This window comes from Toxotes jaculatrix, chromosome 11, assembly GCF_017976425.1.
Source record: "Toxotes jaculatrix isolate fToxJac2 chromosome 11, fToxJac2.pri, whole genome shotgun sequence".
NCBI lineage: Eukaryota > Metazoa > Chordata > Actinopteri > Toxotidae > Toxotes > Toxotes jaculatrix.
This window is the reverse complement of record NC_054404.1, coordinates 24,599,004-24,625,353: the sequence shown is the minus strand read 5'-3', so window position 1 is coordinate 24,625,353 and position 26,350 is coordinate 24,599,004. Positions and strand designations below refer to the sequence as shown.

The following is a 26,350-nucleotide window of genomic DNA, read 5'->3' as shown; positions in this document are numbered from 1 at the left end:
CTCTCTCTCTCTCTCTCTATGTCTTTAACGCCCACCCCTCCCCCTCCTGCTCAGTGCAGACACACCTCACATCAGGTAGTTGACCAATCACGTGAACAGAAAAACAAACAAAAAAAACAAAAAACAAAGCGACTCTGGCTCCCAGCTCCCGTTGTTCACTTCAAAGAGTCGTTTCGTTGGCGACCAACACATCCCTACCCTCCACTCAGTCTCCACACACCTTGAAAATAACAACACCTACCATACTGCAGAATGCTGTTTGCTGATTTCAGTATTCAAGACAGCATTCAGCATAATGCAAGTGGACTTTCAAAATTCCTCACAAAATGACCTCTGACAGTTCAGGGTGGTGGTCACACCTCTGCCACTTTACTGCTCAACTCCACGGCTGAAGCTGTGGATGTACAGGGCGAACTAGAGGGGACAGCCTCTACATCCACAACTGCAGCGTCCGACATGGAGAGGACTCTGTTGTGAAGTTTGCAGACGAAACCATGTTTTCAGCTGGATTATAACAACGACGAGACTTCAAATCTGAAGGAAACTCTGGTAACAATTTGGAGGTGGGTGAACATGTTTAGGTTGCTGTTAATCAGTATCACAGAGTACCCTTCATGGACATCACATATATTCACCCTGGTAAAGTGGGCTCAGCAATGGCTGTAAATCTTAAGAAGGCCAAAATTCCCATGCCAAGACTCAGTTAAATTTTATGGAGGTGCAGTAGAAAGCATCCTGACTGGAGAACAAATTGGCATGGGATGTGCACAGTCCAGACCCAGAAGGATCTGCACAGGGTACCTGAAACCACCTGATGGCATAATACCACCGTACTATATAAAAGACACTCACAAAACCCAGCTGCACGTTACACGTGTTCTAGAATGCACACTGTTCTATTACGTTCCTCTGCTTCTGTAAAATTTACACAGAAATAGCTGTTTGAGGGTTAAAACTTCTTTGTGGTTTAAAACAATAAAACACTGGAAGAAGAACATGTGGTACAAAAGTAATCAATGAATATTAATAATCACTTCATCTATTTCCAACTGTAAACAGAACAGTGGCCTTTGGAGAACATCAGATGCAGACTCTTAATATCAGCAAGCTTGTTTCCTCAAAATATTTGCTAAATTAATAAGTGCTAATATTAGCATTCTACAGTACAACTGAACCCTACAAAATATAACTGAAGTTGAGCTACAGCCTAGACTGAGACTGACAAAGTACTCTAAGCTTAACAACTTCTAGATGTCCTAACCTGGCCACTGTCCACAAAGTATAAAGGATAGTGAAACAGACACCTGGGTAGGCTGCCTCCATCTTGACAGTGGACACACCCGGAGAGAGCTGGAGCAGGATAGGTTCAATTACTGGCCTATTACTAAACACAGGAACTACCAGCTCCTTCAACGACAAAATAGACAATAATACCAAAGGAACGGGATCAACAAAGCACTGTATGCATGTGTTTCAGTCCAAAAGTAATAATTTAAGCTTTTGCGCACTGCATCTGACATGCAAAACAGATGTTATGCTGGGAAAAAGATTAGCATTTAGCTTTTGCATGGCAACTGACTGAAGTTTTATAACAGAGCAAGAATGAACAGCTCAGTGAGCAAGCCAGAAAGCAAAGACTACCTGCCACTTCTGCATAGACTTCTGTCTGGATCTGCTGGGAACACAGTCCAGGAGTTTAGTCTGTCTATTTTTGGTACTTGCGTGTACATATACACATCAAAGGTGTACAACATTGACTCACTGTTCTGTGCTTGACCAGCCAAAGTCATGCAGCAATGTTGCTGACTCATGCAAAGATGATTCTGCAACCCCTCAGTGGCAGGGGGTCGGGTGGTGGGGGAGGGGTGGGGCGCGGGTGTCTGTGCATGCACACTGCTTCTACAGTTTTGCTCTTTAAAGCACCCAAACCTACCTGATCTGGTGCAGTTGTTGCTACTGACCAAAGGAAAAAAAAAAAAAGAAACAAAAGTGTATGTTTGTAACATAATATACTGAACATCAAATCTGTAATTCCAAAAAAGAAAAACACGACATGGTGTTTGCTTCCTAATTATTCTATGTACTATGTTTCTGTTATTGTCCAAAAAAAAATCCAATGAAGGAACCAACAGCACAACAGCTTGCAACATTTGCAAAAATCACAAAATAATGTTTCAGTAATCACAAGAAAAAGCCCTGCTCCTCCTGCACAATCAATAAATAAAAGGAGACAAAGCCAAAGAAGATCAACCTCAGCTATGTGAAACACCTTAATTGCATAAATACCTTTTGCTAAATGCCAATCTGTATGACTGCCAGGCGCCACATTCAATTCTGGTGGTATCCAAACACTAATCTACGCAGGTTTTGGGTTGTGGATTTCCGTCAGATAGTTTTTTAAGGCCTGTCCTGTGTGGTTTGAAAACTCTGTACTCCTCTGCTCCAGAGAAGCTTAGCAGTAATTTGAACGCTGACTGGTTTTGGCTAAGATGTTGAAAAGTTTCTCCTTCCCGAGATTTCTGCCAAGAATGTCCTGAATAATAACAGGAGAGGGCGAAGCTCCTTTGCCTCTCTCAGCCAGGTTTATCCCCCCCCCCCCCCCCTTCCCCGCCTCCCTGTTTTGACGGCCTGTGGGCTGAAGGGAATGTGAAGTGAGCCCAAGCACTTTAATCCCTGTCCTCAACAAACAAACGTCCCAAGAGGGATGCCTCTTTTAAGATCTGCGTTCCTAATCACATGCAAGAGGGCTCGTAAATCAGGAGCTCTAGTGTTATTTTTGGGAGCTGTAATTTGCAAAAGTAAGACTGTTGTTCATCCCACTGACATTGCGCGGCTGATAAATTAAGACCACACGTCAAACAACAGATTCATTGTAGAATAGGCACAAAAAGTCTCCTTCTGCACTGCCTAATGAAATCCTTCAAAAATACTGATTTCTTTGACACAACATTTAGTTCATTTAGTAACTTAAAAGCTATGCCAGGTGATATACACCTGAAACATAACAATGTTTGAAAGTTACTAAGAAGAAAGAGTTAAACCATTTCATGGTAAATTCTGTGATGAACAGAATCAGATTGTAGTTTTCTGCTCTGTGGGCAAGTAAACAAGAACTCTAGCTTTACTCTTTGTCAAATGCAAAACTTACCTTTCTGTCGTACCTTTTTATTAGGTTTTTCTATGGCCCGGCTGTTTTACACCAGTTTCCTAATGAATGTAATTTTTGTTGCAACTCATTGTGTCACTAGTAGGACAAAACTGAAAGAGAATATCATGGTCAGTCTTTCTATTGGCATCTTACTGTTAGCAGCTTGATGATGAAATTTCATCCTGAGCTGGTCTCAAAGGATATTTAAGTATTCAAACACTGTGGTTGGTAGGTTTACACTGAAGACAACAACAACAAACAAACTAAGAGCTTTCGCAGTGAGGTTCCCTAATAATCTGACAACCTCAGATTATTAGAAAAAAACACATCTTCTACATGGAATAGTGGTGTATCAAATTGACAGTCACACATGTGTTCATCCCCTTGCAATCCTCTGCAACAAGAGGACCCAACAGATGCAGTTTGGGTAACTGTTTAGCTTCCTGGCAACATCCTGGGATGTTCTGGGAATGACAGACCTGAGAGGGGGACCTTGATGCCCACTGGACGATCTAAATTTCCCAACTGCACTGGAAATTTTGGGGAATACCCAGGAGAAGCTAGAAGAAATTACTGAGTGCAAAATTGCTTGGTCTGTTTGGCTCCTAGGTAACCTGACAATGTCAAGTTTCTCAAAAATGCATAACATGGTTCTGCCATTATTTCAGTTTTACTAAACTGTGACAAAGGTGAGAGGTCATTTGATTTCATTGGTCTGTATTTGAAGCTTTCAGCAGTTGGGAAATATCTAGTTTGTGATAAACAGCAGGTTTCACACATGCTAAACATAACATCCAGCTTACATTGTAGTATTACATGTGTGAGGCTCACCTGGTATAATCTCCTCTGGTCTCCCAAAAGCTTCCACTGGTCTCTCTGGTGTTGGCAGGGGATGAGGAGGTAGCAGGTCAGTGGGCTCCTGGTAAACGATGACTGGCTTATTGACAGGTGGATTTGGTAGAACAGTGTAGCCCATTCCACCAGGACAGATCTCTTTGAACTTAGCTAAATAATTAAAAAAAAAACAAATACAAGTGCTTATCATACAAATGAAATTTTAAAGTGCAAAAAACCTTTTCTTTACTGTATACATGTTAGTGTTTTTCAAATCATTTGAGGTAAAAAAAAAAAAAAAAAAAAAAAAAACTATAAAAGCTAGGTACTAGAACAAAACCTCATGTGGAACATGATTTGTCTCGGAATAACTTTGGGCATGTCCCTCAAATCACAATTTGAGTTACAGTCAAATTCCTGATAAACAGTCTAAGGCACATTGTTGGGTCCATGGGTGCGCTCAACATAAACCATGGCATGATAACTTGCTCAAGACAGCATCCCACTACAAGCTCCACCACGTCTGCTAAGCCTAAAATAACTGGGGGCCGTTCAGTGTTGAACAGCAACTTTGCATTTCAGTTGTTTATTTAAAAGGAATCATACTTAACATTTGTCAGTGCTGTGTATTAATGACTCTGCTCTGTTTAGCTGTTCTAGAACTCTAAATAGAGCAGAACTCCCTCTAGAACTCACTGAGACATCATGAGGAACGTAAAGTGCTGGGGGATCCTTACATAAAATCAGCCTCTATACTGATGATGGTCCTCTGTTTTTGACGTCTACCAGAAACCTCTGTATGGACCACCCAAGCAGGTACACAGTATATTTAAGCTTAGCTCCAATTTAATGTGACTGAATGGTGTCTGTTTATATGCTAATGTAGTTCATGTTTGTAAATCAATTTGATCCGTAAACCTCAGGGATTCTTTGGCATTTTACTCAGGAATTAGACTTCATTATATATATATTACCCCAGAACTTGTCACTTTTGGGGGCTTTAGAGGATTTTCTGGATGTTCACCGGAAAAGGAAAAAATAACTCTTGTTATAATGAACACTGCAAAATTCAACCTGAATCAATAGATAGTGTAATGTAAAGTGACTACATATAATTTAACAACTCAAAAAAGTGGTTTAAGAGCGAAGTTTATCTATATGCAACTCAACCCAGCAAATGATCAGGTTTCTGAGTGGGCTCAGGCCATGTTGCCACACAAAGCATCAGACTTGGTGGAACTGGGGCTTGGTTATTCATTTTCTAATAAGAATTTTTCTCTTTCTAAAAGACAAAGGCCAAATTTTGGTCTCTATGGATTCCAACAGCTCAGTACTGGCTTGATTGATTTTGGAAGCTTCTTTTTTTGCCACAGTAAATCATTCTGAAAATTTCTAAGGGAAGAATGAAGCTTGTGGCCTTGTCCTGGCCTTTACATGACGAAGGAAGCAGTGTAACAGTGTTCTGAGCAAGATTATGCATGAACTAGCTGGAATCAGCTGGCACTGCTGTGAATTTTCTGAGTATCATTTTGATCTGATTAATAACCTGAATGAACTGAGCAGTGATACCAGCCCTTACAGACATAATGACCTACTTTAGTGGAACATGCTGGCACATTTCTGGAAACCCGTAAGGCACGGAAACCTGTAGGATCTGAAAAACAATCATTTCTACTTGAAGTATCTCGAAAGGCATCCAAGAATGGGTGTGGATGAGTTCAGGCTTTGACAGAGACAAGGCTTATGCTTGTTCTAAAACTGAGTACCCTTGTGTAATGGAATGCTTGGCTTGTTTTCATCAACACACAATAGCACAATATTTTTTTATGCAACTGTAACAGACTAACCCTACATGGTCTTTTAGGTTGGAGAACTGCAACTACAGAGAACTGTAAGAATGACGAAGCAGCAATCCCCTTCAGAGTAAAGAAAACAATATGCAGATCATTCAAAGTATGAATAACACTGGCAACGCTGGTAAAGGAAGTTAAACGTCAAAGGGCAAAAACAGCATTGCATGATTATAAATGTACCATCAATAAGATTTACAATAAAAGCAATTCATTCACAGTATAGGCTCAGCATTGATGGAAAACTTATATAGTACTACGAAACACCATCAACAGATCTGACGCCAGTATCCTGGCTTTCAAAAGACTTTGTCAATCCAATACAGACCTGTAAGAATCTATGGAACACAGAACATAGCATCATAAGGCAGGCTAAAGATAAGATCACGCTCTGAGGTTTCACAGATACAAAAATTAGGGAATGATGAACTTAAAAAAAAACTGTCACTGGCCTGCATAAGAAAATCATATTATCTGTTGCACTTTAGCCCTTAATCCCTAAACACAGCCTGTCAGATTAAGAATATTTTGCAGACACAAAACCCAAATCATAGAGAGCACTCTTACTACTCACCACTCCACACAATCTATTCACATGTTCTTCCTGGTAAATATAAATCCATTCAACGTAGAGCCACTGAGTCTACTGTTAAATCTACTGTCATCACTGACCATACACAAGTGAGCAAAATACAAACTAAAAAGCAATTGCTTTGTCGCCCTGGAAAAAGAATAAACAAATCAAAGAGAGAGAGACACTACAGAAACAAATCAATAGCTTAGATATCCTGGACTCACAGGATTTCATTCAAATCAGCATTATTCCATAAATAATAATTAGCTCTAGATTGAAACTAGACAGCTAATTAAACCAAGATTACCCACTATCATTCAGTAACACAGATATGAAAATGATATGCACAAATCAAAAGACAGCAGTGGGTGACAGGGTAAAATTAAAGCAATGGAATCGGACCATTCTTCACCACCTCGGTGAAGAACTTCTGCCTCTTCATGGTGAATGTTGAGATGCTGAGGATGAGAACCTGGATGGGTATTCATTTCCCGTCTAATCTCTCAGGGGTTCACACCTGTGCTGAAAAGCACTGAAAATGTCTTAAATATAAAGAAAGCTACCACTCTTGCCTTAAAGCGCATTGTAACTAGTAAAGCGACCAAGCTCACAAGCCAAAATTCAGGCAATCCAGAGGGCTGCAAGGAGATGTGCCTATTTCCCTGGGCCCTGGTGTGGGCAGGCCCGGCTCCTGATGATCTGGGAGTTGCCCTGCACTGGACTCACAGTCATTACCATGAAGGAGGAATTCAACCGCACCCACTGCAGCCACTGCGTCCCATTATCTATTGTGAGCTGTTCATGGCCCATCAAAAACAGCCAAAGCCAACATATATTAAGTAAATATATAAGTATATACCATCTGAATCTATGCACACATTGTAACAATTGTTGACAAAATACAAGGTCTAACATAAGACACAAGTGTGCCATAGCCAAACCGTTTAAAATCCACTGAAATGCATAGAAATCTTAGGGATGCAACTGACGGCTCAACTGCACTGACAAATGAGTTTTGTGGAAATACAGATAAACAGGAAAGCAGCAAAATTAGGTGTGAAAACAGCTACTGCAAAGGCTTTACTAATATAATCTATAAGCAACTACTTAGCCAAGCTGTTAAATCCATGCAGAAGAAGAAAGTATCAGGACATAAAAATGGGAGACACAATTGGTTCCTGTTTGCTGGAAAGGCTTCTTGTATTATATGTATTAATCAAGTCAAGTCATTTTATTTATACAGCGCCCAATCATAACACGTTATCTAAAGGCATTTATCATATAGGCCAGGTCTAGACCATACTGTGTATAATACATCAGATATGTACTATATGGAATCATCATTCCAAAATTCATTCACAAACTCTATTTCAGCAACCATCTATAGTTGTTGTTCAGTCAAAGCCAGAAACGCTCAGCCCCACTGTGGCTCCAGAGGAATTTCGTGCCCCATTTCGTACCAATCCATCAAGATGTTGAGATATTTTAATAGATAAGTCAAAACCTAGGTCTAGGCTTTGTATTGCGAGAAGACAGACTGACATTGCTATCCCCAAAGCCGTTTCAGTGCTTGACACAATAGGTAACTGGTACTCAGTTCCTCTACTTTTGTGGCTTCTTAAACTTGAAGGAAGAACAAAGTCCTGCAGGACACTTGTCCACTGGGCAGAACTGAGTGCCTCAGCTCTATGAGATGTGCTGATTTTGCAAAGCCAACATAAACTGCAGGATTGTGGAATGCTGTTTGCCGTGACATTTTCTCCATGAAAGTGAGAGAAAAAGTTTTCTGCCTTTTGCTCTCATCGAGATAGGGGTAGGAGGGGGGGCCTTACCTGTTCCTGGAGGGGGGCATTTGTCACAACGAGGGCCCCAGGCTTTGCCCACACTGCAGCAGCAGAGCTGTTTGCTCAGCTGGGCAGAAACTGGGTGCAAACACTGCCTCCCTGAGCTGACCAAACGGAAGCAAGCCCCCTTCTCCTCTTGGATGGCAGGCGAGTTGGCTGAAGAGGAGCACAGGATGTGGACAAAGAGGAGGAGAGGGAGGCGTAGGAAGTGGTGCACCAGAGCGTAGGAGACACGTACATGGGGGGGGAAAGAGAGGACAGAGAGTGGAGAAATAAAGAGGTTCCCTTCACCAAAGCGATGTTCCCTTCTCAGCGGTACAAATTCGTGTCTAAACTTTCTTCTAAAACAACAGAAGTGCATAAAGAAAAATACACATTGTACAGTGAGAAGCAGCTACATTGTGTGGTGGCACAAATAACTACTTTTAAATAATTAAAGCTGACACGAAACACAGAGACACATTCAAACATAACAAAGCACAGACAAACAACAAAAAAAATGTTTTCATGCTAATACTTCATGCAATCAAAGTAAAGCACTGGCTCAGATTCAGGCATGCAGGAGAGTTTGACTAAGTTTTTCTCATTGTTTGCTTTTTTTTTTTTGCCTGAAACACTACCTGAGGTAAATCAGTTCAATTACTAATTAAATACATAAACATCAGGAATGTCTGTAGTTAAAGCCTCTTAATTCAGTCCGATTTCAGCCACACATGCAGTTTAAGTGTTGCAGTCCTTATTATTGATCATGTAAGAGCTAGTTTACAAGCCGACAGACGACAACTGGATGGTAATATCCACACTGCTACTTCACTCTAGAGCACTGAACACTCACTAAAGGTGGTTACTGTGTGTGTGTGTGTGTGTGTGTGTGTGTGTGTGTGTGTGTGTGTGTGTGTGTGTGTGTGTGTGTGTGTGTGTGTCTGTGTCTGTGTCTGTGTCTGTGTCTGTGTGTGTGGCTGTTTCTGCATTTACATTTTGTCTTTCAGCATAAAACAAATTAAATTTATAAGTCATGAAATGTGCTACATAAATGAAATTGCCATTGTAAGTGTGCGCACTGCATTCAACTCTAGTCCAATGCAACAAAAACAGAAGAACATTACAGTACCAGCCTTACAGTAGAGCAACTAAACTGTGACTGTTACAAGTGCTGAGGCCATTAGCTTTAGCACTCCAACATCAGCTATAAAAGACCAGTTCAACATTTTAGGAGACACATTCGCTTTGTTTTTAGGAGTGAGGTTAGAAAATAACACACTACTCTCATGTCTCTTCAAATCAAGTCAGGACTTGTTAGTCTAGCTTAGCATACGCAGGAGAAAACAGCAAACCCTGTCCACAGGTCAGAAATCCTCCTACCAGCACTCAACATCATTTACTCTTTGTGTGTCTGTATTAACATACACTCAAACAGAAATGTAACAACACAAAGAGCCACACAAGCAGCTCTGGAAGGCAACACTGAAGCACAGTGGTGCTGAGCTAAATGCTAATATGAGCATGTTAACCAGGTTAGAATGACAGTGCTCACATTCTGGTGTTTAGCCTTCCATGTTCTCCATGTTAGCATGCTAATGTGGTAATTAGCAGTGGACAGAACTGAGGAAGTTGATGTAGTTCAGGCTGAGCTAAAGTGGACCACTGACACACCACCCTATTGAGAGACACTACCCGTCTTTGTGGTTTCAGGGAAAGTTGGAGCTATATCATAACAAACAAACAAACAATTTATACATGCCTGCACCGCCATCCGCCACACAAACATGGTTGTGAAGTTTGCGGACGACACCACCGTGGTGGGTCTCATATCCAGCAATGATGAGACCCAGACCCATTACAGAGAAGAGGTCCAGAATCTGACAGAGTGGTGTACCAGGAATAACCTCATCCTGAACATCAGCAAGACCAAGGAGGTCACAGTGGACTACAGGAGGTCCAGGAAGACTGAACACACTCCTGTCTGCATACATTGGGGAGGTGGTGGAGCGTGTGGACAGCATAAAGTTCCAGGGCATCCACATTTCCTCTGACCTCTCCTGGTCTGTGAACACTTCACACCTGGTGAAAAAGGCCCAGCAACGGCTCTTCTTTCTCAGGAAGTTGAAGCTAAGACCACAGCTCTTATTTATAACAGCTTGGTATCTCTGTTATGTCACTGTGATGTCATCAGTTGACCTGCCTTTGATGTGCCTTTGATGTATTCTGGTGTTCTCTTTTTGACGACACACAATCACTGAGGTCACACTTGCACACACGCACACACACATGCACACTGACACACACACACACACACATCAACATTCTCAGGAGTAAACTCAATTGCTGTGAAATGGAAGAAGCCTTTGGTCATCTGGCCAAAATGAGTGGATAGGCAAGGAGGAGGCTTAGATCAGGCAGGTAACCAAGAAATCATGGGTCATTGCAGGGTTTGTCTATAGAAACGACACAAACCTGCCAGAAGGAAAGCCACCCCTGCAGAGTGAGTAGATGGAGTCAGTGAAAGGCAGGTGAAGGTCAATGGGAGTTTGCCACACTGCGCTTAAAGGACTGTGAGAGCAGGAGGAAAATGTTTCTACAGTTTGAGGACACCAAAATTAAGCTCTGGTGTGCAGCACATTTACTAAAATAAACAGCATGGTGGCTGCAGCAATCATGCTGTGGTTACTGTATGAACCAGAGTTCTTTTTGAGAGAGACTGGAGACACAGGAGGACATGTTGAAGGCTCTCACCTTGCTTTTGAGACTGGCCAAAGCATACACAGCTGGGGGATATTCATGCCGAGCTGAGCCACGAGTATCTTCAACTGTTCAAGTCGTGCAGCCACAGTGATAAAGGTTTTCCAAAGGGCTGCATGGTAAGGTAATGGTTCATGTTGCTGACATGTTGGAGGTGTGTTGTTTTCCATAAACCTCAGTGAGAGCCTGTTGGCTGCAGATCCTTATCTACTACATGACTGAGGCTATTTCTGCTTGCACCATTCATCTGCAATACTTAAGACTAATCTGCTGAGCAGCACTTTTTTTATTTAATGGTGGGGACTCAAGGAGTGACTAACTCACTGACAACTGCACTGCACTGCTTCACAATAAATGTCCTAATGGTTTGACAGCAGAAAGTCCCTAATGGGTTCTTCTCCAAAAGTCACATCAGAAAGTGGCACAGCACAGTTTATCCATGTGTCCTTGCCAGAGAGGACACACTCTGTCTTAGGTACTTGGTTACATAGGACATGATGGCAAAGACAAGTTGGTGACCCACTGTAGCAGGCAACCTAACGGCTAATGAACTATAACCAACACGCCACCGCTAGTCGACCCCAGTCATAGTCACAATGGCTTTCCAAGTTAGCTGGCAAAGACTGTCACACAGTTTACTCACAAAAAAAGTCTTTGTGGAACAAAAACAAATGAATGAATAAAATGAATAGCGCAGCTAATCGTCAATGTGAGCCTCCTCCATTGTCTCCATCTCCATCTCTCAAAGGTCTGCACTCTCAAGGAGGTTAGCTAATGGTCAACGTATATATAGCTACAACAGCTATATTAGGACATAGTCAATATGATGTCAATATAATACAATATAATAATAATATATTAAAGATTGTTAGTTTATCCAATCCAAATATTCCAATCATGAGGTATACAGAGAACGAAGACACAACACGTCCAGCCCCTCAGTCCCTTTAGCCTTATCACACAGACAAACACACAAACACATACACATTCCAAAACCAGGGGAGACACATGCTCACAGTCTGTCAGAAACCATGATCAACACAGCTGATGTCATGTTCACCACTGATCACTATGAGCCACTGCGATCTTTCCTCTGTTCCTCCCAATCCTTTGCTTTACCCCCCCCCCCACCGCCCCATCGAGAGATACGCTGGGTTTAGTAAATCTGTCGTGCCCTGCGTTACATCCTTGAGTAGAAATCTGATCATACAATAAACACCATGCTTTTATCCATGCACTGTGTCATATGCACATCATCAAACACACTTTTTTTTTTTTTTTAGCGGCATTCTTAGCAGCCCTGCTAGCTTGCTTGTACTTTGGAGCAGGTGGCAGGGAGAAGTCATGAAACTTCCAACGTCTTCTGTTACAATGTGATGGGAAAGATCAAACTCATATAAGAAAGTTTCTTTTATGAGTAAGTCTACACATCAGAGATGCAGGCATGCAAACGTAATGCATTGACTTCTGTCAGTATTAGATTTCGGCTTAGTCTGACGCTGCACTGTTGGGTTTTCCTGAGTCTGACTGATAATGAATGGAAAAGCGATGAGAGAAAGAAACTGATAGAAAATGTTGCAAATGACTTGCAGCGCTTACATATGCAGGCGGTGAGCGTGGGGTTGGGGACGTAGCCGGGTTTACACAGGCATCTGTAGCTGCCCACGGTGTTCAGACAGTTTCCGTTGGGACACACGCCCTGCAGCTGGCACTCATCCAAATCTGTGAATCATGAAGAAAACACAGTCAATCCAGGGATTTTTCACAAGTCGTCTTCATACTGTGAGATGGGACACCGACATTTTCATGACTGTTTCAACTACTGAAACTAAAGAAATCTGGCACATTTATCCCAGGAATGACAGAATTTGGAAATGACAGCCAGATTTACTGAGAGTAGAAAGTCAATTGTGCAGTAAGAGCAGAGAGGCTGTGTTGACTGTGCTGCTAACAGACCTCAGGGAGACTGAATCAACATTGAACACACTCTCAAGGCGGTTAGCTAATTCATGAATTACTCAACGAGGCTGTCTATTTCAAGGGTCCCTCCAAATACAGGAATGACATCTTATTTTTCCCAGATTTGAAGGACAAGAAGTCCAACTTTTAAGCTGTGAAGTCCTCAAAGTGCCTAAAATCTGAGCCTCCCTGTCCCTCAGACAAGAGCCCTCAGAGCCTTCCTGCTCAGAGGAATGAACAGTTCAAGCTCAACTTCAAAGGAAGAAATGCTCACAGCGGTCAGAGTCAGAGCTTGTTTCTCAGTCAATATATTTTGCAGCTAATATTGACTCTGAGTTTTCCCTCCATAGGGGAGAGGGATCAGGGAAGATCAGGGATATACTCAGGATATATATATATATATATTGTTTATTTTTCAAAGAAAACCTCTTTCAAATCTTTATATTTCCATTTCAATTTGCTGCAATTTGCTTCAAAAAAGAAAAAAAAAAAATTGTGCCCAAAGGGACGGCTGTGGCTCAGGAGGTAGAGCGGGGTCGTCCACAGATCAGAAGGTCGGTGTTTCCTCCTCCTTGGCTCCTCCAGCTCGTGTGGAGAAGTGGACAAGAATACTGTCCACAAGATACTGAAACCCCAAACTGCCCCCCAGTGTGCCCATCAGTGCATGGGTGTGTGTGTGTGGTAGTTAAAGCGCTGTATGAGTGTGTGTGTGAATGGGTGAATGTGACTTGCGGTGTAAAAGCGCACATCCAACATATTAGAAAGTCGATATTGAAATTTAGTCCATTTATCATTTTGTTTATTATTGTTCTTTTGGGACGGTCCTTTATTTTCCTTTGTACAGGGGCTGTTTTCATATTTTGTTTAACGGTACAGTAAAGAAAGACGATGGATTTGATTCAATCCTGTTTAGCATGGATGTGATTCACATGGCGTGTACAGTTATGGTCAAACTGATCATCAAACTGTGGTGTTAAGTATCTTATAATCCCAGAGGGATGGCCCATGGATGACCTGGCATGCACAGCTACGGTGTATCGTCAAACTGTGGTGTTATGGATCTTATAATGTGGGATGGGCCACGATATGGCATTACACTTGAATAAAATTCAATTCAGAAAAATAAAAACGGCTTTGAGTGTACTTTGAAAACTAACAAAACAGACACGCAGGGAAGTCCAAGCCAAACAGGACACAGATCCAAGTGGAAATACTGTTGGTCCAAGAGTTAAAGAAAGGAGGGGGCTGCTAGAAAAATGATAATAATAATAAATACGAAAGGAAAGGATGTGGTGGATTACAGTCCCAGCTCCTCCTACAGGATAGCCAAGTCTACACACACACACAGTCTAGTCTGGCAGCAGTCTAAATTGGCAGCAGGCCCTTCTCCCATCAGAGTCCTTCTGCTTTCAGCCACAGAGCAGGCAAACACAGTGTAATGCAGCATTATGCCACATTACTGGTGCTAACGGTGAATGCAGCACCCTCTATTGTTGCTATGAGGGACAATGGAGAGAGAATGCTGACTCTCTATCTTTGTCTACTGCCAACTCTGTTTGTATCGTGTTTTATATGTTGCCACTGTCGCCTTAAGTGCTTGCTCTGGGGTCAGGCTCTGGGTCTGTGTAAAGCCCTTGAGACAATTTTGATTGTGGAAGGTGCTATATAAATAAAACTGAACTGACCTTAAAAAAAAAGCGCATTATTGTGCTGAATGACTTCTATTTTCCAGTGATACAGCATAAAACTGCTTCGTTTCAAAGGTCATTCTTGACCAGCAGACAAAACAATCTCATCTCAAGGTCCAGTGAGTAGCTAATCTGGATCCCTCCATCGTATCACATGATCTTCATCAGCAGGTGGACTTTGCTCACTTTACTTCGCAGCCAATAGCTAATTCCTTCTGCCATGAAAGGTCAGGTTCACAATTTTCCAGTCTTTAATATTCACTCATATCAACACTGGGAGTAGTTTTTCTTCTAATCCTTTCTCCTGTTCATACTGGCTGTTTAAGAGGTCTCTTAAGTTAGTCTTCAGTCCTTGTTCTGTGAGAAAATGGCTTCTGAAGCTCACATAAAACTAGTCAATCAAATGGACTTCCAAAGTTTCGGTCTTTTCAGTGAAATTCATTCAGTGAAATTCAAAGCCATTTTTTTTTTTTTTGCTGAACTGGGCTTAGAATGTAGGCTTAGGGCTCTAAGGCCCTCTGCTCCTCCTCTAACGTGGGGTTTCTGCTCATTGGAACTTGTGTAACTTGTATTGGAGCGTGTTTGCTATCGTTTCTGACCGTGTCAGCCTTTAAACCACCGTTTGTTCGTCAGCATTCAAAGGTAAGACTGGTGAATTAATCCTTGAGGACAGTCTCTGCATGTACTTTGCACACCACAGATGTTGAGTCTAATTTCGAAATAAAATCCAGATGCAATTTAAAGCACTTTGGTGTTCACTCTGCCACTCTGTTTATTCTGTAAGTTGTCTCATCAGTTCATGAACTGACTGACTGAACTCTCCCAGCTTCAGCCCAGAAATCTCCAGGAGCGCTGCAGTGGTTCCATGGTGTAATGGTTAGCACTCTGGACTCTGAATCCAGCGATCCGAGTTCAAATCTCGGTGGGACCTGGTTGCTCTTTGTATTTTTGGGGCAGCCTTGGACTTTGGACCGGCCTGAGATCGGAGGGTCGTGGGTTCGATCCCTCGACCAAGTGCAAAAAAAAACAAACCAAAAAACGATATGGTGGTGGTGAAGGAGACGCGCCTCCCCTACATCTGCGACCATGGCGGTGGTGCCCCTGAGCAAGGCACTGATCCAGGGCGCCTCACTGGGTAGCCCTGTGCCCTAGCGTGTGTATGTGCATGCTTGTGTGTGTGTTTCGTTCACTTGGTGTGAGTAAACTACAGAGAGTCATTTCCCCAGGAGGGATCAATAAAGTGATTAAAATTAAAATTAAATTAAAATGAAAATGTCTCCTCAGATATTTGCTTTCAGAAATCCCTGCATTCAGTAATTATGCTTCAGGACAGAGGGCATACTGTCTGATACATCAGTACTGTTTGCCAACAGTGGCTGATGGTATACACAAAAAAAAAAAAAAAATCTTTTGTCTACATTATCGGGCAAAATGCAGCCTCAAATTTTGACCAGAAGATGGTGCTACATGAAAAGTCAAGGGGGTCACCAAAGTCATTACCTTTTCATCCTGAGGATATGACTGTTTGAAATGAAATGGCAATCCATCTGTTTGGACATTTAAATCCACCAACATCAACATCATGGTGGCAGAGGAAAAACTCCATGGATCACCAGAGTCAGCAGGATTCATCATCCAGAAACATGGACGTCTGTAACAATCTGCCTAATACCTGGTGACATATTTCACTCTGAACTAAGCAGTGGACGGACTGAGAGACCAACATCGAAGCCATATGCCGCTGACATGGCTGAAAACCAAAGTAAAAGCTCTTACCTTGACAATGAGAGCCGTTGATTCTCTTGTAACCCTGAGGACAGTCGATCAGAGGGATAGCTAATGAATAAAAGAATAAAAGAGAATAAAAGAAAGGGAAGAGGGGGAAACCTGTTAGTCATTTCATTTAAACATCTGATGAATGATTAAACAATAATTTGGAAAAAAAAAAGGATGACAAAGTGGGGCAGGTTTTGTCCTCAGTTATGGAGACAGATTGTCACTTGAACTTGTCCTGCGTCTCTGTGTGATAAATATTTACACATTGCCTGTATAAGCCTGTCCAATTGAATCATATTTATAGGTTCCTTTTTGTAGTTTTTCTATATTTTGCAGGGTTTTTTTTTTTCGGCAGCGCCTCAGAATAAACCACAGACTGAGAAGTCAAACTCGTGTAAATCTCTGCTGCAGGCTGGAGACTAGGCCCTGCTGTGGACAAAAGGACCAGTGGGGAGGTGGTACACAAGCACCTGAAAGCAGATTGATTTTTTTTTTCCTCAACAAGAAACAACAAGGCTTTGTTTGCTTAACCGATAAAGCCAATTTATTTCCCAGCTACCAGTGGTTCCATGGCACAGTGTACCATGTGAATGTTTCACACTTCACTGTAAAGAGGAAAAACTGTGCATATAACCTGATCTGTGAGAGATCTTCAGCTCCATCGCTAATGCATTGCAAACTCAAAATCCAAATGGGCAAACTGTCCCCACCCGAGAAAATAAAACTTTGAATTTACTTCAGGTTGCTGGATCATCAGCAACCTGAAGCAACCCACTTTTTCCAACTTTCCCTGTTGCCCTCAGGTTGCACTGTGAGAAATGAACTATTACTATTATTATTACTCATTCATTCATCTTCTATACCGCTTGATCCGTCAGGTTTGCGATGGAGATGGAGCCTATCCCAGCTGACTATGGGCGAGAGGAGGGGTAAACCCTGGACTAGTCGCCAGTCAATTATTATTGTTATTGTTATTATTAATTTAGCATTTATTGCATTGTTATTTTGGGTTATACAGCATAGGTCTATTTCTTACATTCTTCTCACAAATGAAACTTCCTACCACCCCTCTCCTCAGGTGAGCTCAGTACTGTAGCTCTTATAGCATGTCTTTTCATGCCCTACATCCAATACTACGGCTTTACAGAGAAGTTCCATAGATCTATAAAAGGCATAGGGCTGAATACTCAGCTACTACATAAAAAGCACAGAGCCACATTCAAGCTGACAAACCCTTCTTCAATCATACATACACACCACCACACACCCAGTGCGGCTGGGTAACAAACTCTCTAAAAAGAGCTGGGACGCAGTGGCCAGCCATTGCATGCCACCAAGGCATTTAAGTGCTTTTTCCTGTCTGGAAATAACTCCCAGGGTTAAAGTCACCTGTTATTTAATACCCAGCCCAACACAAGGGTCATATAAAGTTTCCTAATTGTTCTGGCTCAGCATCCGCATTTTGCCTGTTGCTTCCTGAGGCAAAAACCTTCAGGAGACACTCAGTACCTGTGTTTCCATCAACGTATTTTAATGTCATTCTTAAGTATCCCGTTGGAAAAGGATGATGGAAATGGCAAAACTGAAATTAGAAAAAAAAAAAAAAGTTTTTACGCCCGCTTGAGGCGGTTTTTGCTTTTCTCAAAAAGACTTTATGCATTTAAAAAGGAGACGGAAACACCTTCTCCAAATAAGTTTAGTGAACATTTAACTCTTGACATCTCTGACTGTTTCTGCCTCTAGATAAGAAGAAGAAGAAGAAGAAGAAGAAGAAGAAGAAGAAAAGGAGCTGTTTCCAGTACATAACCAATTTAGCGTTACATTCTCTAATTTGGACTCATGATGGGACAGTTTAAATATATCAGAATTGATGCAGCAAAAGCAGAGACATTGCCCAGAATACCAGCTGACCACTGGCAGTTTGGTGGGAGATCGGGGTGTGTTATGTTAATAGCATTTAACTTGGCCTGCAGCAGAGATGAAGAGCAGGCTACAGGCTCCGGAGACTTGTAGTCTCAGGACATTTATCAGAGTTTGTGTAGCTCCTTCTGGAAACACAAAGGTGTTTAACATGATTTGGTATTAAAGCTGTAGTCACTGCACCTCACTGACATCCAGAAACTGCTTATTTGACAGAACTACAGATGTTCTCAGGGATGTAATTAGGACATCACTATGCAAAAAAAAAAGCCGTAAATGTTTAGGGCTATGCAGAGGCCTCTATAAGAAAAGAAGAAATCAGAAAACCATCTGAGGAAAAACAGCTGAACTTACATGGTTTCTTTGGACACTTTTGGCATTTGTGGAAACCCCAGGACGTCCCCATGATTCCACAGCACTGCTCCTGCTTAGTGAGACCTGGCAGAGCCTTCCCACACTGTTCCGCGGACAATGACACAGAGTGGGAGTGAAATGAATCAGAGTCTGTGCCTGATCCTCTGATGCCAATCATAAGAACACATACAGTACAGACACCTCATCCACCCTAAATCAGATGGACGCATGCAGAGCATTTCTCCACCCCTCCCTCACTGGCAGAACCTTATCTTTATAGCAACACCTGCAAAATATGACGTGGTAAAGGGAGTGACTCTGCAATTGATGACCCTTTCTTGACCTGATGAAATTGATGAATTTTTACATTTTGGCAGACAATAAATCCACCGTTCCTTTTACATCCCCCATGTCCAGAACTTGGTATCACTACCAAGCACCAAGAAAGAAGTTGCATAAGGTAAGTAGTTTAGGGGTATGTTTAGCAGCCTTGATGAATATAGTTATATAATAATATAGTAATATAATTTTCGGACACTGCTACACAAAGTACAGATGAGGAAATGTAGATATATGGTATTTATTTGGATTGGATTGGATGAAAGTGTACCTGACTGCCTGTGGTCTCCTGGAAGCAGCGGCCCAGCGTGTTCTTAGAGGTGACGGGCTGGTACTGAGGAACCTGGTAGCCATGCTGGCTGGGGTAGACTATGTTGTAGCCGTGGTGCTGGATCTTCTGGCTGCTCTCTGTGTGGCGGTAGGTGTAGCTGGTTGACGAAGAGGAGCCTGACTGGGAACCTTTCAGCTGGTGTCCGTTGTTGCTGTGGTAGTTGTCCAGCTGAGAGACCTGGTGGACCTGGACAGAGGCCTCTGGAGGATGTTTGATATGGATGTTGACGATGCTGGGGCTGAACACTGGAGACACACAGGACGACAGGAGTGTGTTATCATTATAAACTGTGGGCGTTACTGTAAAGGTTTCACTAATTAAGATTACCGTATTTTCCGCACTATAAGGCGCACCTAAAAGCCTTTATTTTTCTCAAAAACCGACAGTGCGCCTTATAAGCCGATGCGCCATATATATGGATCACGGTACGGTAGCCATGGTCGATTACCATGGCTACCGTAGTCAGGGGGCATCGCCGAAGTAAGAGCGGTAAAAACCATAGACTGTATAGTAAAAACGGTAAAACTTCCAGTCCCACACCACTTGTGTGTGTATAAAGACCCCAAAATGGCACCATTCAAGAGACATGCTTACAATGCAGAGTTCAATGCAGAGTTGGAAATACATTGTTTTCAATGGAGGAGGCGCAAATATCGGTAAGAGCTACCGGTACGTACGGTACCGTATTGTGAATGCACTAATTTGTTTTGGGAGTGAACGGAGTTGTCAGAACGTTGGTTTGTGTTCTATCAATAAAGTTTGACTGACTTATCTGACTGTTTTGTTTAGCGCAGCTCCATCTAGTGGATGCATAACGCAACCCCAGCCACTACAGTAGTTTCTATTCTATGCGCCTTATAATGCGGTGCGCCCTATATATGAAAACATTTTTAAAATAGGCCATTCATTGAAGGTGCGCCTTATAATCCGATGCGCCTTATAGTGCGGAAAATACGGTAGTTTCTTCATCATGAGCAGTGCAATTCAGCCTGTGCTTAGTGGCTCTGGAGGAGCTTTGTCAAAGTCTAATGAAAAACAATACTGAGTTACATTATGGGAACTGTAGTATCTGGAGATTGACATATATAAAGGAAAGACCTTCAGACCTATAACTGTTCTCCAGGTCTTCAACTTTATCCTTTAGCTAAGGGTTATAAGTTTTGAGCTGTTCCTCAGCTTGAGTTCTTCTCATTTGCTCCTACACATTGTTCCAGTTGCGAAACATGTTCTCCAAGTGTAGATAAGAAGCCCTTAACACCAGGTGCAAAGAATGGGATCCATTATAGTGTCAAAATGAGTCATCTTATGAGCTTTAATCTGATGGAGGGCATCAGATAAGGTTTTCATCTGGTCATGATCCATTGTTCAGCAACTTGGCTTAGGAGCTGACAAATCTAGAATTAATGTGTCCTTCTGCCAAAATCAGTTGAGCAACTTTTAATATTACCATCTATCATTAAGAAGCCATGAAAAGCTACAACGTCAGAGGAAAAGCCAAACCAGACCCGAGCTCAAATCGGCTTCTTCACTATGCTGTTCGAATGAATCGCTCATCAGTTACTGAAGCACTCCTCCACTAACTTGTTGTTAATCAACTAATCGTTCCAGCAGCAGACATGTACAATCTTTGTAAGTGTTCTTAGTCCCTTCACAGTCTAATCATCCTTTATTTGATCAGTCCACACTTAAAGGTTGTCTCTTTCTCCTCATCTGTGGGGCATTTGGATATTCGAGGAGTATTTGTCTGCTTTGAGGAGACATAAGTAAAGGACACACAAGACCATCCTTCATGGAAGACTCTATTCAGTCACAGTCTTTTGCTGTGGGCAGTAGGCAGTTGAGTTGTAGGAATGGTATAAAAGACCATATGAGTGTTTGTACCTGTTTTAGCCCATTTACCACTAATTGCCTCCACTTTACATTACTCTCTGACCACCCTCCACAGCCGTGCATTACTCTACATTTGTGAACTGTGTTTTTCGCAGTCTTTCCACAAGCCTGCGTGACTTAAAGCAAATGGGCTAAGACCAGCATCCTTTAGAGAACATGGACTGATAAGGAGCAGGAAAGTATTATTCCTTTACTTTGTCAAAACCACATTTTCCATTTAGGTCACAGAACTGAACCACTGACGCATCGGTTTCGCCTTTCACTCACCAGTACTCTGGCCGTTGCCGTAGCTCAGTGGCAGGGTGTGTGTGGAGTGGACCTGAGTTTGGCTGTAGCTGCCTGCTGTCTGCTGGTGCTGCTGGTGTCCGTTGTGAACTGGCATCTGGCAGAACTTTCCAGTAAAGTTGGGAGGGCACTGGCACTTGTCCCTGGTGTTGCACTTGCCGCCATTTATACAGGGAAGGTGACACACCACTGCAAAGAGAATAAGTAAGCAATGATGTGCATGAGGAGGCTAAGATACAAACATAGATGGGAAAAAGTTCATGTTTTTGGTTCATAAGCATTGTTGTCAAAAGTCAGTCCCTAAAAATTAACAGTAAACATAAATTATCAAGTATGATAATTTAATTATGATAGCTATATTTCGTGGCAACTGAATTTCTGAAATTCTGGATTCTGATTGGCTGAAAGGTAATTAACTGTTAGTAACCACACAGTTTGACCAGACACCTATGACATACATGTGTGTTTGCCATCCTAAATGAATGTGCCATCTTTAAACTGTAGCTAAACACAACAACAGTGAGGCTTCACTACAGTGTGTCTGTGACCGAGGGAGAGAGCGAGAGGCAGGCTGTGTTACATAGAGAGTGCTGTGTAACATTAGCTCTGCTGCAAATCAAAGTTTTAATTAAATCTGTAAGCAGCGTTGAACGAGCCCTCGCACTCTTGAGTCCATAGGGGCAGCGAGAGCCGTGGTGTTCATGCAGGTCATTTCAGGTCAGTTCTGAGATGTGGACTAATAGTCGTGAGCTTTCGAGCAACCAAAGCCCCTAAAAATGTAATTAAGCAGAGGAATAATGACAATAATAATAATAACTACACCTGCAGGCAGGTATTACCGGGTTCCAAGCTGCCAAGCCATTCACACCCAGCAGCCCACTGAGACCTGCAGGCCCACTGGTGCAATGCAAGTCTCTGGTTGAGAGCAGCACAGAGATTAGAAAAGTTGGAATGTTTCTGAGGGGTATTCTGGTGGGGTATGTAAGTTTTGTACCTCACTGTGGCACAGCAAACTGAGGTGCAAAAAAGAAGCCCTACGTAGGATGGTGTGCTGGGAGCCATGTTGTTTTGCATGCATGGACCCCAACCCCCTCAAGGCTTGGACCCCTCATAAACTCTAAAACAAGTCTTTCCTTTACAACGTTTGTATTTTTTGGGAGTTAAAAACTTGTAATGACATGTGATCATGAACCACCCAATGTGAAGGGGAGGGTGGCTTGTCTCTGCAGGTCAGGTGCAGCACTCTTTTAACCAGAGGGTGTAAACCACACAGAAACAGAAGAGTGGTGCTTATTTAAGAAGCCAGAGAGGGATAAACTCTCAGATCAAAGGAAGTGATGATGTAAGTATGTATGTATCATATTCAGTTCAGTGTCATACAGGTCCATAGTTGTATTTGGGGAAAAAATAGGAACACTGGAATCAAGACATTTATTATACAAGCAGCATGTATTACTTCTCAGAAAACCTTGAGCAACATGGAGTGTTGAGAGCCAAGACTTCAGTTTTCCTCCTCCCCCTTTATTTTTTACACTCAGCTAAGAAAACAGGAGATCCACTCTCAATGTTCATCAGTGTAGCTTTATACAGTTAGTCCTAACCATCTGTCTGTCTCTCTGTCTCAACAGCTTATTTATCCTTGAAAGACACTGAACATTAAAGGGACTGCGTCACAGAACTGAAACCTTTTGTCTTTCATGAGAGAACTTGGGAACATTGCTAACTGCATCCGTGAAGTCAAATCCTGTTTGAGTGGTTTATTCATTAAAGTAAGTGCATCTTCCAACATCCACCCTGCTCTTCATGCTGCTTGGCTTCCTTCACTGACACTGGGCCTTCACTCAGCTGGATTCCCTCATTAAGTGACCAAAGTATTAGCTACACAGTCAGATTCAAGCTTCTGTGTTCTGTGCTCTTTGATCCCCTTAGCACTTGATTCTTGGGTTTGTGCGTAATTTAATTCAACTGGGAGTTTATTGAAGAGGGAAAAATCTCTACAAGCTAAGGAGTTCTCAAATGTCAGTAGCAAGTTAGCAAGCTTGTTATTTTGGTTCAGTTTATTCAAAAGATGCATTTGTACCAATGACTCTTAATTGTCTGTAAACCATCCCTCTAAAGTGGAGGAGTTTCTAAGTTAAATAAAAGTGGACAGTGTGGACAGAGTGGATGGTGTGGACAAGTTCTGGTTTGCTACCGGTCTGTGAATCTGCTGATCAAAGTTCGCCAACGTTGACCTCTGTTAAAAATCTGAATTTGATTTCCTATGTGAGACATTTAGCAGCAGACTGCCACAGACCTGACACTTAATGATAATAATGATGTTAATTGTTGCATCTTTACTGCCTTATCTTTGATTGGCATTCAGATCTAGATTCATTTTAAGAGAGTAATGCAAAGCAAAAACAGATCTTAACATTCATGGCATATTTTTCCAATAACAAAGAGGTTGCGGTAGTGTCTGCAGAAAGCTCCACAAGTTGAGCAGCCTTTATGCTGATAGACTAAACCAAGTCAAAAAATGTCAATGTCATTCAGTATATACATCGTATACTTCTGTCTGTCTAATGTCTTCACTGCAGCCTAGCTATTCTCCACTCAACACAAACTCAAAAGAGAGACCTGAGGAACTGAGAAACTCAGAGAACTAAAGGACAAAATGGGCCTGCTGGTTTCACACATATATGCAGGAGTCATTGCATATAAAACGAAAGGTATGGTGAGGAGAATACCAAACTACTTTCCTCTATATTAAGTGCTACACCTGTCTTTTTCCTTTAAGCCCTCCTGCCTTCAACTCACCTCCCATACTTTCCCCACAAAATCTATTTGTTTTAATCCAACTGTAAATGATTTGAAACTGTCTGGACTGCAACTGACACAAACGAGCTGGCAGCTACAAGCGTCTTTAATAAAGGAAGCAGGAGCCGAGGGCCAGAAAGCTCTCAGCACTTGGCAAGCTGCTGCACTCACCTGGGAGAAAATATGCCAGAAGAGCTGGAAAAACACCACTTAAATTCACTCTCCAGGGGCCGCAGCAAGCCAAATGGGATACGCATACAACAGCTTGAATCAGTCCAGTTTTTAAAAAATAATCCTCATAAGCGGTATCAAGTCATTCCATGAATAGTTTCTGCTATCACCAAACTATCATCATGTGGCCGAGTCGTTTTCACCTGACCTTTGCCAAGAACTAGATTTTCTACAGCACCTGCTGAACTGACCACATCAGAACTGAAAAATATGTCTATAAAAAAATACAGTCGTAGGAAACAATAAGGAGAGCAAAAATGATTTACTCTTTTAATTCAATGTTCAGATGGTTTTTACATTTGCAGTGGTTTCAGTGTTAGCAGCAACAGTGGCTAGCTGCAAAATAAGTAGGCTAATACTTGCACATTTGTGGTAAGTCAACAAATACCGACAAAAAAAAAAAACTGTTTCCATGTATAAGACAAGATGAACAGCCTACAGACATGCTAACATGCCATGAGGCTATCCTTAGGCAGACCGGTGCTTTGAGCTAAATGCTAACATCAGCATGCTAACAAGCTGCTGCTAACAACAGTGCTGATGTTCAGTTGTGCAGGTGTAATACTTGGAATGTTAGTTTAGCGTGTTAGCACCAAACATAACATAAACATGACAGTTAGCCGATGGTAGCGTCATCATTTTATCAGGTATTTAATTATGAACATGTTTTAATTTTGACCTGATTTTGACCCCAGATGAACAGGAAGAGGATGACCTATGTCAAACAGTTCATTCAGTTTCTGAGGGGAGATTCATCCAATAGATTTTTGAGAAATTCCACTCTCTAGCTCACTGCTAGCCACTGCCGATTTTAATCATTTTACATCCCAGTACCTAAAGCTTCAAAGTAAACCTCGTAGTCAGGTCCCGCCACAAGTAAACTGCTTCAAAATGTGTTTGTCACTGGATTCACAGGAAAACATTAAGCTTGACATGGGTTAACACCAGGCTCACCCTATCAGAGGGAAACAGGGAGTGAGTAACTACACCCATCAGATAACTGCAATGGATTAAAAAGTGCAATGTTTCCCTCTGAAGCAGAATTCGGAAGAAACAAAGTCTCATAAACTGGACAACACAAGCAGAGTGTGAAGTACTTAAATACCAAAAGTGCTTTAAACTTCAGTTTTTCTTCTATAATTGTAGAAAGAGTGACAGAAAAGAAACAGAAAACAGAGACAGAGCCTTACAGGGCTTATCAGACAGATGGATGAAGAACTGGGCTGCTGTCCCAGGGAGCATTTTTCTGCTGATTACTTGCTGAAAAGCACTGAGGCATCTATCTGACACATAACCAGGCTGCACTTGGTGAAAAAGAAAGTTTATTTCACTGTGATATAATGATTATTTTAAATAAGTAATTAAATGCTCCGCAAAGACTTGCTGAAACCCTGATAAAAGCTTATCTCCTGGACCTGATATCTCTGTTAATTGGCCAACGTGTCATCGTGGGCTGTGGGTGAGTTTAAACAGATCCACCCCCTTCCTTCCACTGATTCATAAATCAACACTCAGGTAGGTATGATAAACAAGACAAGTGTAATTTATTCAGTCTTGACTCTCTGAGCTGAATCTGAACTGCAAATAAACTTTCATCTTCCCGGTTCCTTGGCCCAGGTCTGCAGCCTATCACAGGGACGAGAGAGACGGAGGAAGGAAGGAAAGAAAGTCTGAGGGAAGGGGAGGAATGAAGCAAGCCTGGGCAGGCTCAAGAGTCTGAAGCTCTATTCTCCACCTTCAGTCAGACCCAGGTGCACTCTGCAGCATTCTCTGAGGATTAAAATGTCAA

General features: G+C 42.0%; 1 protein-coding gene and 1 non-coding gene across 6 annotated transcripts in view; one reads left to right on the top strand and one right to left on the bottom strand.

The window, feature by feature from the left end:
- ltbp1 (latent transforming growth factor beta binding protein 1) overlaps nucleotides 1–26,350 on the bottom strand; it is a 94,286-nt gene that overhangs the window by 14,325 nt on the left and 53,611 nt on the right. For 2 of the 5 annotated variants that reach the window (XM_041049969.1, XM_041049972.1), the window contains exons 6-14: nucleotides 21,514–21,720; nucleotides 19,297–19,601; nucleotides 18,687–18,789; nucleotides 16,413–16,472; nucleotides 12,589–12,711; nucleotides 8,239–8,406; nucleotides 3,980–4,153; nucleotides 1,934–1,956; nucleotides 1,305–1,407 (exon numbers count right to left, since the gene is read on the bottom strand). In XM_041049969.1, coding sequence (XP_040905903.1) covers nucleotides 1,305–1,407; nucleotides 1,934–1,956; nucleotides 3,980–4,153; nucleotides 8,239–8,406; nucleotides 12,589–12,711; nucleotides 16,413–16,472; nucleotides 18,687–18,789; nucleotides 19,297–19,601; nucleotides 21,514–21,720 — 1,266 coding nt within the window. The remainder of the gene's footprint in view (nucleotides 1–1,304; nucleotides 1,408–1,933; nucleotides 1,957–3,979; nucleotides 4,154–8,238; nucleotides 8,407–12,588; nucleotides 12,712–16,412; nucleotides 16,473–18,686; nucleotides 18,790–19,296; nucleotides 19,602–21,513; nucleotides 21,721–26,350) is intronic. The other 3 variants (XM_041049971.1, XM_041049973.1, XM_041049970.1) reach the window with 2 other exon arrangements.
- Nucleotides 15,496–15,567, top strand: trnaq-cug. Its single transcript has one exon. It is a non-coding gene; the product is annotated as a tRNA-Gln (tRNA).